The sequence below is a fragment of the Hyperoodon ampullatus genome, assembly GCF_949752795.1.
Source record: "Hyperoodon ampullatus genome assembly, chromosome: 2".
Classification (NCBI taxonomy): domain Eukaryota; kingdom Metazoa; phylum Chordata; class Mammalia; order Artiodactyla; family Ziphiidae; genus Hyperoodon; species Hyperoodon ampullatus.
The window spans coordinates 28040392-28060655 of record NC_136915.1 but is presented as its reverse complement, the minus strand read 5'-3'; the positions used below and the strand labels follow the sequence as shown (position 1 = coordinate 28060655).

The 20264-nt window shown below is 46.7% G+C and overlaps 2 protein-coding genes across 2 annotated transcripts in view; one reads left to right on the top strand and one right to left on the bottom strand.

Moving 5' to 3' along the window:
• CSMD2 (CUB and Sushi multiple domains 2) overlaps nucleotides 1–20264 on the top strand; it is a gene marked incomplete at both ends in the record, with an annotated part of 669667 nt that overhangs the window by 188655 nt on the left and 460748 nt on the right.
• Nucleotides 7591–10426, bottom strand: LOC307048402 (serine/threonine-protein phosphatase 1 regulatory subunit 10-like; the record flags this gene model as incomplete). The annotated part of the gene is given in 4 exon segments (XM_079697481.1): nucleotides 7591–9162; nucleotides 9166–9707; nucleotides 9710–10099; nucleotides 10102–10426. Coding segments are annotated over 4 exon segments (2829 nt in total).

Genomic DNA, 20264 nt, shown 5'->3' with positions numbered 1-20264 from the left:
GCAAAGGAGCAATCAGCCTCCCTGCCACGGGGGTTCCACTGGGAAACCTCAGCTCTGTTCACATGTCACACGATATGTCTCCCAGAGCTGCTGGCAGTTGGTGGCCCCGCTCTCACTCACGCACATGATAGAAAGGACATCGGAATATGTCTGGCGTCACCCAAAAGCTGAAGTGATGGGGATCAGGCAAATGACCCAAGACAGGCACACTGCTTCCAGGGGGCTGCAGACGTTCCTGTCCAGGAGCTGCCCCATCAGGGCTGTCTGGGCGGCTGCTGCCTCCACGGGGCTGAAGGAAGGTCAGTCGTGAGTGTCCATGAGGCTGCTGACGCTAGCTCACCCACGCACTCGGGGCCTTGGGAACTCGGGAAGTCACCACGGATGTGGCCCAGGCAGGGCCTCCAGGGAGGACAAACACTGTGCTTGTCCACCGCCTGTTAATCTTGAGTCATGCTGTCCAGGAAGGCGTCCTTGGGCCACTCCAGAAGCCTTGAAGAGATGCTCTTAACTGCCAGCCACTTCCCCAAAGTCCCTGCAGACACCCCAGGGGCCACCATAATGATAATGGCCATCCTGATGATGATAACCGCACTCATTTCCAGAGTGTCTATGCTGTGTCCAGCCCGATGCTAAGCTCCTCACATGCATTACCCCAATGAATCCTCCCAGCATCGCAATTATTACCATCCCAATTTTACTGATGAGGCAACTGAGGCTTAGTAAACCATGAATGATGCAGATGGAAAGTTCAGGAGGGAGGCAGCATGGGTTATGGAAAAAGGAACAAACCTTTTAGAGTTAAACACATATGGATTAGAATACAGAGTTTGCCACTTACCAGTTAAGGGGCCTGGCAAGTCACTTCCCGACTCTGGGTTTCAGGGAGGCAGAAGAAAGCGGGTGGGCACATATGGGTCCACCTCCCCACGGTCTCAGCCCTGTACCCACACATGTGAGCTCCATCCCTAAAGGCAGGGAAGATCTTCACGGGAAGCCACCTCCCTCCTGGGAAGGTCCGGGCTGTCAGGAAGGGCTGCTCTGTCCAGTGGGCACCTGCTCTTCCCTGCCAGGCAGGGCAGGAACTGGGATTCTGCCAGGGGGCTTCTATAGAACTGCCCACTCCCAAGTGCCAGGCCTGAGCTCAGTCTCGGATGCCATCAGATGTCACCTTGCGATTCTGCAAAGCTGGGTTCGCTTTCTGAGAGCAGAGACCAGGGGGAGATCTGGAATGATGGTCAGACGAATGACTGCAGATACAGGGATTCCCAAGGGAGGCTGTGTGGCAGCCTCACACAGGGGAGGTAGGAGGGAGGGAGTCCGGGGCGCCATCTCTGCAACAAGGCTTGCCTTTGGCTAGAGAGCCTAGTGGCAAGAGCCAATCATTCCACCTTGCATCACCATCAGAAACATACACACGTGCTCATTCATTCACTCCTTCACTCATTCATTCATCTAAGGAGTCAGCAGAGCATAGTGGTTACCAGCAAAGAATTCTGAGTCGGCGAGACCTGGCTTTGAATTTCTGCCTCTTGATGAATTCTTCATGCAATCTTGGGAAAGTCACTTAAGTTCCCAGAACCTCAACTTTCTCATTTGTAAAACAGAAATGATACAGTATTACATGAGGATCAGATGACATAGTGTCATAAATCATTAACACAGTGCCTGGCACCAGAAAATAATTCCAAATAATTCCAAAATATCTATCAATCGATTGATCTAATAGAAATATAATGTAAACCTCAAATGTGAGCCATATATGTAATTTTAAGTTCCTAGTAGCTATCTTAAAACAATAAAAATAAACAGGTGAATTAAATCTAATAACATATTATACTTAAGCTAACATATCCAAAATATTATTCTTTAAACATGTAATCATTGTAAAACATACTAATGATATATTTTACATTTTCCCTTTCATACTAAGTCTCTGAGATTGGGCATGTATTTTATACTTATAGCACATCTCGACTTGGACCAGCTGCCTCGAAATGTGCACATTCCCCAGGGTGTGGTCCTGTTCTGTTCTCTCCTCTCCATGTTCTTTCTCACATGACCTCACTGACTCCCACAGTTTCAATTATCACCTCTAAGTGAATGATGATGGGAGAATCTGACAGGGAACAGACAGGATGTGCACAGAACATGCCAAGAGGGGCATGCAACCAACAAGGGTGAGTGTTAGCAGAGGCCTAAGAAAGTAGCCTTGGCATGGTAAAGTCCTAATGGAAAACGAGTGAAATAGTTGTCATCACAAATATCAATGATCACAAGTATAGATTATCCTAATTACAAAATTGTCATAAACTTAGCAGCCTACAACAACTCACATCCACTAACTCACAATTAATAATACTAACACAGTTATCATATAGGTCAGGAGACTGGGCATGGGCTAACTGGATCCTCTTGCTCAGGGTCTTACAGGCTGCCCTCAAATATTAGCTGGGCTACATTCTCATCTGGAGGCTTGACTGAGGAGGAATCCCCCTCCAAGCTCATTCAGGTTGCCGGAAGATTTTGTTTCCTAGCAGCTCAATTACTGAGGACCCTCAGCTTTCTGCTGGTTGCCAACCTCAGGTTCTGGAGGAAGCCCTGGGTCCTAGAGGCCACCTCCATTCCTTGTCACATGGGCTTCTCCAGCGTGGCCTTTTAGTTCATGAAGCTTCAAGGGGAGTCTCTATCTCCAGTCTGCTAATATGGCATAATCATGAAAGTGACATCCTGTCACCTTTTCCATGTTCTATTGTTAGAAGCAAGTCACAGGCTCTACCCACACTTAAGGCGATGGTATTACACAAAGATATGAACATCAGAAGGCAGGGATTTTGGGGGGATCACCTTGGGGTCCATCCGCCACATGGGATTTGTGAAAAACTGTAAAGAGTAACAAGAGTTCAAGGGGCTTAAGACACTCCTCTTCCCATTTAAATTTTAAGTCAAAGAAAGAAGAGATGCAAAGATAACTTGCCAAATAGGAGTCAAAGAACCAGCTTTATTAATTTCTGGACAAGTTCCCCAAAGTGGGGGACTTGCGAGGGCTAGACTGGAGAATAAGGTGGAGTTGCCCATCTTTCTCTCAAAGAAAAGATAGGCAGGCTCAAGGGGCAAGGCTGGCCAGATTTACCCTCCCAGCCACACACAGGAAAGGTGGACCAGAAGAAGAGAATGGTGTGCTTTCCTTTAGAAGGCAGATTAAGTCAGAGCAAACACAAGAGTCGGCCCTTTTGCTCTTGAAAATATGGCCTGATAAATATTGGGCTCTCAGTAATCAGTTGTGCTCCTCCTCTTTTCTTGAGGAGGAAGAAATAAGGGAGTAGGGAAAGAAGCCAGAAATGGCCTCTCCTTTATAGAAGAGAGGTAAGGACCTGCCCTCAATAAACATAAAAGGAATTTACAATTATGTTGAAGCAGGAAGAAGCGCCAGGCCCACAGCTAGGTAATAACTCCTAACATGTGCAGTGGAATTTGTAGTCTCCTGAACACTTTCATTCTCACTGACCCACTGAATCTTGATAACAACAGTCAAGGCAGGGATTATCATGCCCATTTTAGAAATGAGGAAGCTGAAAGTCTGAGTGATCACATGACCTCGCTGACCAGTTGCATGGCCAGTCCTTGAAACCAAATTTTCTGGTTCTCCATCTAGTCCCCCTTCCACTGTCTATTAATGCTGGCCACAGGTTGAAGACAATGCAGAGCAACTCAACCTCTCTCTTACTTACATCTGCTGTTATTCTTTATATCCACCTAAGAGAAAGTTTAGCAAAGACTTAATTTCATAGCGAGAACAGCTAGGTGCCAAACCAGCGTGGGTGCCCTCAGAATATGTCCCATCACGTTTACCTTGCTTGTTAGAGTTGGCCAGGGGTTGAGAAAATAACAGGTGTGCACGGTTCCCGTGCTTTAGCATCTAAGAGTGCTCCAACGGGGTGGTCCTTCACCTGTGGTTTTCTGACCTCCTTGCAAAAAACCATCCAAGGAAGACTTGGTATCCTCCTGAGTTTCTGTTATCCTAGAGGATGGAGCCCTTCAAACCATCCCTCCTTCCTCTATCTCGAGTGTTTGTCCTGCTGCAAGGCTATTGTTCACAGACTGGAGGTCTGAAAGTACAACAGGAATGAAGCAGAGTGTGACTTGGGATCTTCTCAGAGACCCATTGCCCCAAATGAGGTATTTTTAGCAGGTTGCTCTAAGCCAGTTGGCCCCAATATCCCTGGGCAGGCCCTATGGGATGTTTCTTCCAACTTGGAAGCCCTGACTTTCAGGTTAGTACCTGTGGTGGGGTGGCGGTTGAGGGTGATCACAAAGAGCTCATGTGTTTTCCTCGGGATACCTCTAGAACACCTGTTGAGTGACGTTTATGGACCTTTGGCTAGGATCTGACCTGAGGAGTAGAAAGAGGAGGAAGTGGCATCACCATAGAAAGAGAAAGAAGTCTGTAGAGATATCTACATGATGTAGGGAAAGGGGTGTGTGCACACTTGAACTTGTGAGTGCAGGTGTGCTGCCTGATTAAGCAAGAGTATACCTGGGTATGTTCCCACTAGGGTGAGTGAGCATCCTTTTGTGTGTAGATCCTTGAAATTCAAGCAGGGTATATTCTGAGAACTTGACATTCCCAAATCCTCAAGTATCTTTAGAGCATATTTCCCCCCTTAAATTAGTAGAGTGTGTACTTGAAAAAAAAGTATTTTGATGACCTCTTCAGATCTTTAATAATTCCATAACTAAAGACCAGAGCCATTTATAAAATATTAAAATTAATTCTCCACTAAAATAAACTCCCCTCTCCATTGCCTCCTATCATTACTCAACCAGCATTCATGCAGAGTTTAAGCAAAGCTTCTAAGCTGAAAGGAGGTCATGATGAATGATAATGCCATGCCCCTATTAACTTTTGTGGCAAAGGGAAAATACTTTGCAGAACTTTTAAACCTTTCCTGTGCTTAGTTAGAGTCAGCCCATAGCCACACGACTGCCTCTGCCACCCAGTGCTTTATGGAAATGTTAATGGGGCTCCCAGCTGTATTCCAAGGGCATTTCCATGGAGAATCCTGGGTTCCCTGGGCAAATTCTCACAATACTCAGCTGCCTTTTGAGCAGTCACCAAAGTATTCATTCCCACTCAATGAGCAATTTTTGCCCTGGCTGAAGCACTTGCTGAAATGATTTCATAAATCTTTTCCTTGTTTTCAAACACTCACAAATCGGAGCCACCATCAAATTCAACATCCACTCCTTAATTCACCCATGGCTTCTATTTTCTAGCTAAAACCCATTACTTCCTTAGACTCCTCACTTGCTTTTCACTTCCATTACCACCTTGGGCGGTTGGCCTTATTTAGGGAATGATTTTTCACAATAAAATGAAGATTTTCATCACTTCACAGGAATAGCTGCATAAACCCAAGAAGAGAACCCCAGAGAACCGGAGATGTCCCCTAGTCAGCAGGTCTGCCCACTATGTGATTCAAATCTAAGCCTCAGTATCATTAGGAATGGTGTCCTGGGTCAAAGTTCTCTTTATGGAGACTGAGCCTTCAAGGATTTTCAGCCCTAAGGGCAGAAAACTTCTATGGCTGTGGTTTAGATGTGCAGGTGGGACCAAGGTTGGCCTGGAGGTGAGGTCTTGAAGGTTTCATGGCTAGTGGGCTAGCTGGGGTCTGGGGTCAAGATGAGAGATCCAAGGTCCAATTCAATGGACCAGGGACTCCCTGGGAGTTCAGGGACCCTTGTAGGTTTCCTGTCCTATAAAATCCAGATCTTGAACCATTTCTTCCTGGAAGCCGTCCCTGACCTCCCCCTGGCCTCTGCACAGCAGGATAGCTGCTTTCCTGAAGTTCATGCCGCTACTGCCATGCCTTGGCCATTGGGCCTGTGGCTCTGTGCTGGGCTTACCTGCTGGCTTCTCTTTGCGTCCCCCATGAGACTGCGAACCCCTGAAGGCCAGAATTCTCTTCCATCCTCCTCAGCCCAACCTTCATTTTGCTGCTTCTCGGCCCATGGAGAGGATGTGCCCTTTTCATAGCTCCCTGCATTCAGGACCAGCTTCAGGGGTGTAAGGCCTGTGTGGTCACACAGGGTACCAGGTCCCCTTGCGTGGTTTCATGCTCCGCGGCTGCTATCTTGCAATTCATTTTTCTTTTGAATTTTATTTTATTTATTTTTTATACAGCAGGTTCTCATTACTTCTCTATTTTATACGTATTAGTGTATATATGTCAATCCCAATCTCCTAATTCATCCTCCCCCCCACTTTCCCCGCTTGGTGTCCATGCGTTTGTTCTCTACATCTGGGTCTCTATTTCTGCCTTGCAAACTGGTTAATCTGTACCATTTTTCTAGATTCCACATATATGCGTTAATATATGATATTTGTTTTTCTCTTTCTGACTTACTTCACTCTGTATGACAGTCTCTAGGTCCATCCACGTCTCCATAAATGACCCAATTTCATTCCTTTTTATACCTGTGTAATAGTCCATTGTATATATGTACCACACCTTCTTTATCCATTCGTCTGTCGATGGACATTTAGGTTGTTTCCATGAGCTGGCTATTGTAAATAGTGCTGCAATGAACATTGGGGTGCATGTGTCTTTTTTTTTTATTAAATACTTCTCTTTCCACTGTTTATTATCAAAGTACAAAATATACAAACCCAAAAGAAAAAAGAAAATACTCATCCTCAAATCCACTGTGGCTCTAACCCAAGACCCTGCACAAAACCCAACCAATCCACTGTTTTCATAGGAAACAACTGATGCTGAGACAGGTGAAGGAGAGGGCTGGGAGAGGGCAGGTCATCTTATCGAATCCACCCAGGAAGGCACCTGGTGGGGATTCAGAGGTGGCTGACAGGGCAAGGGAGCTGGAGGCCTCACACCCACAAGGTTCCAGGTGGGGGCCAGGAGCGCGCTAACTCCCAGAGGCAGTGCGTGTAGTGTGACTGGCATGCCCAGCACGCCGGGCTTCTGTTGATGACAAGCTGGTCTCACTGAAGTGTTTTAATTTCCAGAATGATCTGCAGGCAAGGGTGGACCACCCCCAATGGCCTCACCTATGTCAGCTAAAACTTTTCACCAGATGCCAATGTGAATTTGCCATCATTGAACCTAGCAGACCCATGATGAAAACTTGGGTGTTCACAGAAGATTGCAACGTCTTACTTGAGAAAGGACTCAATGTAAAACCTGTGTCAGGGGAGGAGTGGGGCTGATGTGTTCCAGAACTCAAATCCAGCCTGATTGAGTCCTCTCAGCACAGTGGGATACACAATACCCCTTTTACCATCTCCCCACCCCACGAGGAAGCATGAATTTGGCTGGGATGATTTCATAAGTGCAGCTGATCCCGTGTCAGAGTTCTGTGTGCATGTGGAGGACCCACAAGAGGAGAGTAGATGTGTTCTCCAGGATAACCAGCTTTAGGTTCTCAGGCATAAAGGGGTAATACCGGAGAGGCGCTTGGCATAAAGGGCAAATCTCCTCAAAAAGTGAAGCCAACTGGGTCTCCTCTTCAGCAGTCCAGGGTACAGAATGTGTCCAGTCTCTCTCCTCCCCAGACTGGAGGAAAATATGTACATCAATGAGCACCAGTGATCAGAAAACCCCCAGGAACCCAGGCAGGTGGGCCCTGAGGGGGCCGGCTCCTCATCAGCTGGGTAAAGGGGAAAATGGGCCTCACAGAAGCCATAAAAGACTGGAAGGAGCAAGGCTGCAGTCCACAGGGGTGTGGGCGGGGCAGGCAGGTGGTCCCTAGGGCAGGGGGGTGCCCACTGACACCCAGGTGGTAGAAGGCACAGTTGTTCTCATAGCGGCAGTTACCCTTCATCATGAAACGTCGACAAACAGGGCGATTTGACATGTCTCCTCCATGGCTGTGGCCTCCATCATGCCCTCGGTGGCCCCCTCCGCCATGTCCAGGGCCATCATGGCCACGGTGCTCATGAGGGGGTGGCCCTCGATGGTCGCCTCGGTGACCAGGGCCATCATGAGGCCGGTGGCCATGGGGCCCCCCATGTCCAGGGCCTTCATGGGGCCGATGTCCGCCACCAGCACCCATTCCTCCACCAGGGCCTTCATGAGGACGATGGCCACTACCACCACCCATGCCGCCGCCAGGGCCTTCGTGGGGGCGATGCCCACCGCCCATGCCACTGCCAGGGCCTTCATGGGGATGATGTCCGCTGCCACTGCTCATGCCCCGACCAGGGCCTTCATGGGGACGATGCCCACCACCTCCGACCATGCCCCCACCAGAGCCCCCTCGTCCATTTGGAGGTCCTCCTCCAGAGCGACCTCCTGTGGCCCCTCGGAATGGAGGAGGAGGTGGTTCACTCCTGCCTCGGCCACCACGGCCTCTATGGTATGGCCCCAGACCTGGTCCCCCACGCGTCGGGCCACCCCACATGGGGTCACCTGGGCCATCCCAGAAGGGATCACCCCCCTGGGGAGGGGGTGGGGGACCCAGGAGACGTGGACCCACTGGCCCACCAGGGCCCCCAGGGCCTCCATGGGGACCTGGCATAGGTCCGCCAGGCCCAGGCAGGAAGTGCTGCATGCCCTTGGGGCCCCCAGGGCCTCCCGGTGGGAAACCATTGGCGATGGGACCAGGGCCTAAGAGTCCATGAGGCACCACCATCTGCTTGATCTTCTCTGAATAGTCTGGTTGCTTCAGCAGTTCCTCTGAGGGATGACTGTTAGGGCTACCCGGGATGGAGGTGAGGATCTCCTGCACATTGATGCCTCCTCCTCCCGGACCCTGGGGGCTCTTCCCGGCACCCATGCTTCCCATAAGATTGGCCAGAACAGGAGGCAACTTGGAACCGCCTGCCCCATCAGGTGAGCCACCGGTCCCCCCAGGCTCCAGGGTCTCAACATATGGGGTCTCATCCATGGAACATTCCTCATCTAGGGGGATGAGTTTTGGGGGGATAGGCTCATAGGGCTCAGGATCAGGCTCGTGAGGACTTTCCTTGTTCAGAAAGAGCTCCTGAAGCATCCCCTTCTCCCGCTCAGCCTGGATGTACCGCTCCTGGCTGTTGCTTCCAGGGTTGACAAGAGGCAAGGGCAGCACCAGGGGCCGGGGGCACACCCAGGGCACCTTCTCCTCCATGTTGTCGTGGCTCAGACGCCGGGCCGTCTCAAACGCGTGTCAGTCTGACAGTATCTCTCGCTTAGCTGCCTCGCCGAAGTCCTTGATCTTATTCACGTTCACTCGTTCAGTTTCATCCAGTTCAAAATAGAAATACTCTCTCAGTTTGCCCTCCTCAGGCCAGGTCGCAGTTTTCCTCTTCCTGCCTTTCCGGGTCAGCTGGCTAGGATCTTCGGGACTCTCCACTGGCTTTGCATCCAGAGCTCCTGGCTCCAAAGAGGCAGTATTCATGAGCTCTGGGACTTCAGCAGGGGGATCTGGGGTCCCTGGACGTTCTGTTTCCATAGCCTCAGAAGGAGGTGCTGGCTCTGGGGAAGAAGGCTTGGCTGTGTTCGGTTCTGTGCTCGTTTTCCCTTCAAATGGGCTGGGCTTGGCAGCTGTGGGTGACAGCACCTTCTTCTTAATTTTGATGCCTGGAACAGGGGCTGAATTGAGCACATCCAGAAAGCCCAGGCCCTGCATAGGCTGTGGCGGGATGATCTTCACTTTGATCTCTTTGGTGGCATTGGGTGTTGTGTTGAGTGGCTTGTATTTCTTCTCTGCAAGGGCGCAGCATCTCCTGGGGCAGCTGTGGAACTCTGACGCTGGAGGGGGATGGGTTTAAGGTTGTACTTGTCAGAAACCACCACTGCACTGGCATTCTTCTTCACAGGCACCAAAGACGGGGTCTCCAGCTCTAGTCCAGTAGAGCGGAACTTGGCGTGACTGGGCGCCGTGGTTCGGAGGGACTTGGGCTTCTCCCTCTTCTTCTCCGGGGCCTCCTCAGCCCGAGTCTCAGCCTTCACCTCAGTCAACGGTCGCTCAGGAGGGGTAGTTCGACTCGTTCCCTCTTCTTTCCGTTTCTTCTTATCTTTCTCAGCAGGCTGGGTACTGCTCTGGGAGCGGATCACAGCCATCCAGTCGCTGACAAGGACTGAGGCCAATTTCCGGAGCTCTGTTTGAGATGGTCAACAGTGAGTGGTAGGTGCTGCAGGGTCAGTAGAATTTGCTGCAAGAGGGGAATGTTGTTGGTTGTCTTTGAATATGTCAGCCAATTGTTAAGAAGCTTGTAACCACCAACATCAATAAACTTGACCAATATTTCTGGTGAACGGGTCTGCAGGAGAATGTTCAAGTAAGTGCATCGACTCACCATCCTTCGTGCTTCCTTCATCAGACTGAAGATCTTCGAAATCCCATCCACACTCTTGACTTCCCCATCTCGGTTAAGGAAGCTATCCAGGCCCTTGAGAAGCTCTTTGGGATCTTTGGGACCCGAACCCATGATCGAGGTTTTTATCCAATTTTTTTGCGATGTCAGCACCTCGGGCTCAGGGCGGGAGGGGGTTAAAATTTTGGAGAAAAAAAAAAATAAAAGAACCAACCAGGACCCAAAACTCAATTATCTGGGGGGCCTCATTGGATCAAAAAGTCTCCTTAAAAAAAATAAAGGCCAACTCACTATTCATTCCCCCCCGCCACCCAACTCCATGTAGGGAGGGGGGTCGTAGAAAAAAACTTCTGAGTGGATTAAAAAAAGTAAACGCTGGATGAGTGAATTTGGGTGGCTTTGGTAAGGGAGGGTGGTTGATTATTTTTGAAGTTATGTGGTGACGGTCCTTCGGCCACAGATTTCAAGTCCCAGGCAGCGTGGGCTGGTGCGGTGGGCAAGATAGGTGGGAAGGGGCAGAAGACACAAGTGGTTGGGCTGGTGGCTGCTGTTTCCCCTTTCCGCCCTCTCTCAGGATCCTTTCAAGGGCTTAGATGTTGCTGTGGCTTGTTTCTTTTCTCCTCGTGGCCGGCCCATCTTTCTCCGAGAAAATTCAAACCTCTAAACGAACCCCAGAATCTGCATGTGTCTTTTTAAATTATGGTTTTCTCTGGGTATATGCCCAGTAGTGGGATTACTAGATCATACGGTAGTTCTATTTTTAGGTTTTTTTTTTTTTTTTTGCGGTACGTGGGCCTCTCACTGTTGTGGCCTCTCCCGTTGCAGAGCACAGGCTCCGGACGCGCAGGCTCAGCGGCCATGACTCACGGGCCCAGCTGCTCCGCGGCATGTGGGATCCTCCCGGACCGGGGCACGAACCCGTGTCCCCTGCGTCGGCAGGAGGACTCTCAACCACTGCGCCACCAGGGAAGCCCTATTTTTAGGTTTTTAAGGAACCGCCATACTGTTCTCCATAGTGGCTGTATCAATTTACATTCCCAGCAACAGTGCAAAGGTTCCCTCTCCAGCATTTGTTGTTTGTAGATTTTCTGATGATGCCCATTCTAACCGGTGTGAGGTGATACCGGTTAGACACTACACCTCATTGTAGTTTTTTTTTTTTTTTTTAATTCATGCTCATGCCTAATTCGAAATTTTCTGTTATTTCTTTTTTTTTTCTTTCTTTTTTTGAAGATGTTGGGGTAGGAGTTTATTAATTTATTTTATTTATTTTTGCTCTGTTGGGTCTTCATTTCTGTGCGAGGGCTTTCTCTAGTTGTGGCAAGCAGGGGCCACTCTTCATCGCGATGCGCGGGCCTCTCACTATCGCGGCCTCTCTTGTTGTGGAGCACAGGCTCCAGACGCGCAGGCTCAGTAGTTGTGGCTCACGGGCCTAGTTGCTCTGCGGCATGTGGGATCCTTCCAGACCAAGGCTCGAACCCGTGTCCCCTGCATTAGCAGGCATATTCTCAACCACTGCGCCACCAGAGAAGCCCTCATTGTAGTTTTGATTTGTATTTCTTTAATAATTAGTGATGTTGAGCATCTTTTCATGTGCCTCTTGGCCATCTGTATGTCTTCTTTAGAGAGATGTCTATTTAGGTCTTCTGCCCATTTTTTGATTGGATTGTTTGTTTTTTTAATATTGAGCTGCATGAGCTGTTTATATATTTTGGAGATTAATCCTTTGTCCATTGATTTGTTTGCAAATATTTTCTCCCATTCTGACAGTTGTCTTTTTGTCTTGTTTATGGTTTCCTTTGCTGTGCAGAAGCTTTTGAGTTTCATTAGGTCCCATGTGTTTATTTTTGTTTTTATTTCCATTACTCAAGGAGGTGGGCCAAAAAGGATCTTGCTGTGATTTATGTCACAGAGTGTTCTGCCTATGTTTTCCTCTAAGAGTTTTATAGTGTCTGGTCTTACATTTAGGTCTTTAATCCACTTTGAGTTTATTTTTGTGTATGGTGTTAGGGAGTGTTCTAATTTCCTTCTTTTACATGTAACTGTCCAGTTTTCCCAGCACCACATATTGAAGAGGCTGCCTTTTCTCCACTGTATATTCTTGCCTCCTTTATCAAAGATAAGGTGACCATATGTGCGTGGGTTTATCTCTGGGCTTTCTATCCTGTTCCATTGATCTACATTTCTGTTTTTGTGCCAGTACCATATTGTGTTGATTACTGTAGCTTTGTAGTATAGTCTGAAGTCAGGGAGTCTGATTCCTCCAGCTTCGTTTTTTTCCCTCAAGATTGCTTTGGCTATTCAGGGTCTTTTGTGGCTCCATACAAATTTTAAGATTTTTTTGTACTAGTTCTGTAAAAAATGCCATTGGTAACCGGATAGGGATTGCACTGAATCTGTATGTTGCTTTGGGTAGTATAGTCGTTTTCACAATATTGATTCTTCCAATCCAAGAGCATGGTATATCTCTCCATCTGTTTGTGTCATCTTTGGTTTTTTTCATCAGTGTCTTATAGTTTTCTGAGTACAGGTCTTTTACCTCCTTAGGTAGGTTTATTCCTACGTATATTATTCTTTTTGCTGCAGTGGTGAATGGGATTGTTACCTTAACTTCTCTTTCTGATCTTGCATTCTTAGTGTATAAGAATGCAAGAGAATTCTGTGCATTACTTTTGTATTCTGCAATTTTAACAAATTCATTGATTAGCTCTAGTAGTTTTCTGCTGGCATCTTTAGGATTCTCTATGTATAGTTTCATGTCATCTGCAAACAATGACAGTTTTATTTCTTCTTTTCTAATTTGTATTCCTTTTATTTCTTTTTCTTCTCTGATTGCTGTGGCTAGGACTTCCAAAACTATGTTGAATAATAGTGGCGATAGTGGACATGCTTGTCTTTTTCCTATTCTTAGAGGAAATGCTTTCAGTTTTTCACCATTGACAATGATGTTGGCTGTGGGTTTGTCATATATGGCCTTTATTATGTTGAGGTAGTTTCCCTCTATGCCTACTTTCTGAAGAGTTTTTTATTTTACTTTATTATTTATTTATTTATTTATTTAACATCTTTATTGGAGTATAATTGCTTTACAATGGTGTGTTAGTTTCTTCTTTATAACAAAGTGAATCAGTTATACATATACATATGTTCCCATATCTCTTCCCTGTTGTGTCTCCCTCCCTCCTACCCTCCCTATCCCACCCCTCTAGGTGGTCACAAAGCACTGAGCTGATCTCCCTGTGCTAGGTGGCTGCTTCCCACTGGCTATCTATTTTACGTTTGGTAGTGTATATATGTCCATGCCACTCTCTTACTTTGTCACAGCTTACCCTTCCCCCTCCCCATATCCTCAAGTCCATTCTCTAGTAGGTCTGTGTCTTTATTCCCGTCTTGCCCCTAGGTTCTTCATGACCGTTTTTTTTTTTTTCTTTTTTCTGGAGAGTTTTTATCATAAATGGGTGTTTAATTTTGTCAGAAGATTTTTCTGCATCTATTGAGATGATCATATGGTTTTTATTCTTCAATTTATTAATATGGTGTATCACACTGATTGATTTCTGTATATTGAAGAATCCTTGCATCCCTGGGGTAAATCCCACTTGATCATGGTGTATGATCCTTTTAACGTGTTGTTGGATTCCGTTTGCTAGTATTTTGTTGAGGATTTTTGCATCTATGTTCATCAGTGCTATTGGTCTGTAATTTTCTTTTTTTGTAGTATCTCTGTCTGGTTTTGATATCAGGGTGATGGTGGCCTCATAGAATGAGTTTGGGAGTATTCCTTCCTCTGAAAGTTTTTGGAAGAGTTTGAGAAGGATGGGTGTTAGCTCTTCTCTAAATTTTTTTTTTTTTGAAGATGTTGGGGGTAGGAGTTTATCAATTAATTTATTTATTTTTGCTGTGTTGGGTCTTCTCTCTGTGCGAGGGCTTTCTCTAGTTGTGGCAAGCGGGGGCCACTCCTCATTGCGGTGCGCGGGCCTCTCACTATCACGGCCTTTCCTGTTGCGGAGCACAGGCTCCAGACGCGCAGGCTCAGTAGTTGTGGCTCACAGGCCTAGCTGCTCCGCGGCATGTGGGATCCTCCCAGACCAGGGCTTGAACCCGAGACCCCTGCATTAGCAGGCAGATTCTCAACTGCTGCGCCACCAGGGAAGCCCCTCTTCTCTAAATGTTTGATAGAATTCACCTGTGAAGCCATCTGGTCTTGGGCTTTTGTTTGTTGGAAGATTTTTAATCACAGCTTCAATTTCATTACTTGTGATTATTCTGTTCATATTTTCTATTTCTTCCTGGTTCAGTCTTGGAAGTTTATACCTTTCTAAGAATTTGTCCATTTCTTCCAGGTTGTCCATTTTATTGGCATAGAGCTGCTTGTAGTAGTGTCTTAGGATGCTTTGTATTTCTGTGGTGTCTGTTGTAACTTCTGTTTTTTCATTTCTTATTTTATTGATTTGAGTCCTCTCCCTCTTTTTCTTGATGAGTCTCGCTAAAGGTTTATCAATTTTGTTTATCTTCTCAAATAACCAGCTTTTAGTTTTATTGATCTTTGCTATTGTTTTCTTTGTTTCTATTTCATTTATTTCTTCTCTGATCTTCATGATTTCTTTCCTTCCACTAAGTTTAGATCATTTATTTTAGAGTTTTCTTGTTTCTTGAAGTAGGATTATTTTGCTATAAACTTCCCTATCAGAACTGCTTTTGCTGCATCCCATAGGTTTTGGATCATCTTTTTTTCATTGTCATTTGTCTTTAGGTACTTTTTGATTTTCTCTTTGATTTCTTCAGTGTTCTCTTTGTTATTTAGTGAGGTATTGTTTAGTCTCCATGTGTTTGTGTTTTTTACATATTTTTCTCTGTAATTGATTTCCAGTCTCATAATGTTGTGGTCAGAAAAGATACTTGATATGATTTCAATTTTCTTAAATTTACCAAGGCTTGATTTGTGACCCAAGATGTGATCTATCCTGGAGAATTTTCCATGTGCACTTGAGAAGAAAGTGTAATCTGCTGTTTTTGGATGGAACAAAAATATAAATTTTAAATATCAATTAAATCTATCTGGTCCATTGTGTCATTTAAAGCTTGTGTTTCTTTATTAATTTTCTGTCTGGATGATCTGTCCATTGGTGTAAGTGAGGTGTTAAAGTCCCCCACTATTATTGTGTTACAGTCATTTTCCTCTTTTAGAGCTGTTAGCATTTGCCTTATGTATTGAGGTGCTCCTATGTTGGGTGCATAAATATTTATAATTGTTATATCTTCTTCTTGGATTGATCCCTTGATCATTATGTAGTGTCCTTCCTTGTCTTTTGTAACATTCTTTATTTTAAAGTCTATTTTATCTGATATGAGTATTGCTCCTTCAGCTCTCTTTTGATTTCCATTTGCATGGAATATCTTTTTCCATTCCCTCACTTTCAGTCTGTATGTTTCCCTAGGCCTGAAGTGGGTTTCTTGTAGACAACATATATATGAGTCTTGTTTTTGTATCCATTAAGCAAGCCTGTGTCTTTTGGTTGGAGCATTTAATCCATTCACGTTTAAGGTAATTATCAATATGAATGTTCCTATTACCATGTTCTTAACTGTTGTGGGTTTGTCTTTGTAGGTGCTTTTCTTCTCTTGTATTTCCCAGTTAGACAAGTTCCTTTAGCACTTGTTTTAGAACTGGTTTGGTAGTGCTTAATTCTCTTAGCTTTTGCTTGTCTGTAAAGCTTTTGATTTCTCCATCGAATCTGAATGAGATCCTTGCTGGCTAGAGTAATCTTGGTTGTAGGTTCTTCCCTTTCATCACTTTAAGTATGTCATGCCACTCCCTTCTGGCTTGTAGAGTTTCTGCTGAGAAATCAGCTGTTAACCTTATGGGAGTTCCTCTGTATGTTGTCATTTTTCCCTTGTTGCTTTTAATAATTTTTCTTTGTCTTTAATTTTTGCCAATTTGATTACTAGGTATCTTGGCGTGTTTCTCCTTGGGCTTATCCTGCCTGGGACTTTCTGTGCTTCCTGCACTTTGGTGGCTATTTCCTTTCCCATGTTAGGGAAGTTTTCAACTATAATCTCTTCAAATATTTTCTGGGGTCCTTTCTCTCTCTCTTCTTCTGGGACCCCTATAATGTGAATGTTTGTGTGTCTTATGTTGTCCCAGAGGTCTCTTAGGGTGTCTGCATTTCTTTTCATTCTTTTTTCTTTATTCTGTTCTGTGGCAGTGAATTCCACCATTCTGTCTTCCAGGTCACTTATCCGTTCTTCTGACTCAGTTATTCTGCTATTGATTCCTTCTAGTGTATTCTTCATTTCAGTTATTGTATTGTTCATCTCTGTTTGTTTGTTCTTTAATTCTTCTAGGTCTTTGTTAAACATTTCTTGCATCTTCTTGATCTTTGCCTTCATTCTTTTTCCAAGGTCCTGGATCATCTTCACTATCATTATTCTGAATTCTTTTTCTGGAAGGTTGCCTATCTCCACTTCATTTAGTTGTTTCTCTGGGGTTTTATCTTGTTCCTTCATCTGGTACATAGTCCTCTGCCTTTTCATTTTGTCTGTCTTTCTGTGAATGTGGTTTTCGTTCCACAGGCTGCAGAATTGTAGTTCTTCTTGCTTCTGCTGTCTACCCTCTGGTGGATGAAGCTATCTAAGAGGCTTTTGCAAGCTTCCTGATGGGAAGGACTGGTGGTGGTAGAGCTGGCTGTTGCTCTGGTGGGCAGAGCTCCGTAAAACTTTAATCTGTTTGCCTGCTGATGGGTGAGGCTGGGTTCCCTCCCTGTTGGTTGTTTGGCCTGCGCAACCCAGCACTGGAGCCTACCCCACTCTTTGGTGGGGCTAATGGCAGACTCTGGGAGGGCTCACTCCAAGGAGTACTTCCCAGAACTTCTTCTGCCAGTGCCCTTGTCCCCATGGTGAGCCACAGCCACACCCCACCTCTGCAGGAGACCCTCCAACACTAGCAGGTAGGTCTGGTTCAGTCTCCTATGGGGTCACTGCTCTTTCCCCTGGATCCTGACGTGCACAGTACTCTGTGTGTGCCCTCCAAGAGTGGAATCTCTGTTTCCCCCAGTCCTGTCAAAGTCCTGCAGTCAAATCCCACTAGGCTTCAAAGTCTGATTCTCTAGGAATTCCTCCTTCCGTTGCCAGACCCCCAGGTTGGGAAGCCTGACATGGGGCTCAGAACCTTCAGTCCAGTGGGTGGACTTCTGTGATATAAGTGTTCTTCAGTTTGTGAGTCACCCACCCAGTGGTTATGGGATTTGATTTTATTGTGATTGCGCCCCTCCTACCTTCTCCTTATAGCTTCTCCTTTGTCTTTGGATATGGGGTATCTTTTTTGGTGAGTTCCAGTGTCTTCCTGTTGATGATTGTTCAGCAGTTAGTTGTGACTCTGGTGCTCTCGCAAGAGGGAATGAGCACACGTCCTTCTACTCCGCCATCTTGAACCAGTCTTCTATCTTGCAATTCTTAACCATGCTTTGAACAAGGGGCTCTGTATTTTGCACTGGGCTTTGCACATTATGTAGCTGTTTGTGCATGCGTAATATACTGGTGACCAGGCAGTGGTTTTGGAGGGTTGGTATGCCTAGACCTTAGATGAGAATCCCTAAGGGCAGGGACCACAGTTATCCAGCACTTTCTGACAGCACCCAGCATCGGCCTAGGCACAGGGGCATCCATCCAATGGCCTTTACCCACTGATCTTGGCTGGAGCAAGTTGAAAATGAGGAGAGGGTTCCCTGCACCCAAGGAGCCTCTTTAATGTGAACCCTGGACCTACTCCTGAAGATCATGTGTTTAGGGCGCTAAGCATGGAAGGCATTTGTCCTCTGGCATTATTTCAAAGCCAAATGGCAGTAAAGCCAGGGATGCTGGGCTCTGATGAGGCCTCACAAATCAGGTAGGATGCAAAACCATAGGCCTTTTTATCAGGCCTCATCCCAAGAGGACTTGTAGGGGAAGCGGGGAGCATGGGGGAAGCGGGGAGCATGGGGGCCTGAGCTTAATGGTCAAGCGGAAGAGGATGAGTGGGGAGAAGAATTCTAATTCCATCCTAGGTGACTTTGATTCAAGCCTATGAGATTTACCAAGCAGTTGCTTGCTAAATAGAGGTGACCAAGGGGGACAGAGGCAGCGCAGGTGCCGAGACCAAGCAGCCCTCTGCCTCTACCTCTTAGAGGTTAAAGAATAATAGTTTCCTAAGCACTTTCCACGTGCCACTTGTGAAACTGCTGAATGCTTATGTGAAAAAGTACAAGTTCTCATTCAACCCTCCACAGTCCTTTGAGGGAAGTGTTAGGAGCGTCACTGTTTTCTAAATGAGGAAACGGATCCCAGAGAGATCTGATGACCTGTTCGTGGTCATCCAACTTGTCAGGGGCAAAGCAAGGTTGTAACCCAGACCTATCTCGTGCCGCAGCTCACTGCCCCTCCCCCACCAGGGACTGGGAAGCCCCTGCTCTACATCAGTGGCCTCTGGGGTCCAGAGGAGGGGCTTTCATATGAGGGGAAAGGGTCGTACATCAGTCCCCCTGGACAGGGCCAGAGGAGAGAGGAGGCTTGGGTCCCCATCCTCAGGAATAGAAACACAAAAGCAGAAGTCTTGTTGGGAGTGGGAGGTGTGAATCTCAGAATTATCTCAAAAAGCCTCAGCACCTTGAGGATTCTAGAACCTTTGCCATTGCACCACCCCAGTTGCTTTATTTTCCATCCAGCAGACATTTCCAGAGAGCCCGACATGTGCCAGGCAAGTTTTACTAGCCACCAGAAGTGTAGATATTAAAAGATAAATTGCAAATATTTATGAGGTGCCAAGCTGCAGATGTGCCATGCAGTGGGAAAACATGCAGCAGTGGACGGTAGCTGTTCTGAGGAGGTGTGCTCAGAGCAGGGCTGCCAGACCCAGCCTGGACGCAGTCAGGGGAAATGTCTCAGCCAGGAGACAGCTGATCACACACAAGGCAATGGCATTTAGAAGCCTAACAGGAGTTTTCCAGGGTAAGGAGGATGGAGGATGCCAGGAAAAGTGGTCCAGGCAAAATGGGCAGCTCCAAGGTCAAAGACACAGAGGATGGAGAGACCAGCATCTGAACAGGAACATCTTGGTGGTCCATTGCCTACAGCTTGGGGTTGTAAAGCAAAGAACGCAGGAGAGGCCACAGAGGCAGGACACAGGCCCTGCGGAGGAGTTTGGCCTTTATCTTGAAGGTCTCATTGGGGATAAGGGAAAAGTTCATCAAATGATGACACTACCCTTTCCCAAACGTGGCTCTCCCTCTCCCGGGAAGGCTTGGGTGCAGCACAGATTATTGGGCGAGGGACTCGATAAAGGGCGTTAAGGAAGAGAGTGATGTGGTCAGGGATGCCTTTGAGAGATCACTCTGGGAGCCACAGTGAGGAAGGCAGGAGGGCAGGATCTGGACTCTCACCCTGTGACAGCAGGATCTGGGCTCTCAGGTGGGTGGTGCCTGCCCTTTCTTCCTTCCTTCACTTATTCATTCATTCAGCGGATATTTACTGAGGGCCAGCTATGTGCCAAGCACTGCTCTAGTGCTAAGAATAGGAAGGAACGAATCAGAAACCTCTTCCCCAAGGAGCTTACATTCTAGAGAATATAAACCATCAAGTTAAATGACTACAGAATGTGTGGGGCGAGGTGTGGGGCTTGCGATTTTAAGTAGGATGGTCAGGAAAGATCTCACAGAAAAGCTGACATTTGAGGAAACAGCTGTTGGAGGTGAGAGAGTGAACCTTCTGACCTTTGGGAGGAAGATGGTTCCAGGCAAAGGGAACTGCAAGTGCAAAGGCCCTGAGGCAGGAGAGGTGGGAGTAGAGCAGTAGAGAGGAGGGCAGACGAGGAAGAGTTTGTGTGGGACCTTGCAGGCCTTCCCAAGGACTTCGGCATTTACTCTGAGAGGGGAAGCTGTTGAAGCATTCGAGCAGAGGAGCGGTAATAAATTGATTACTG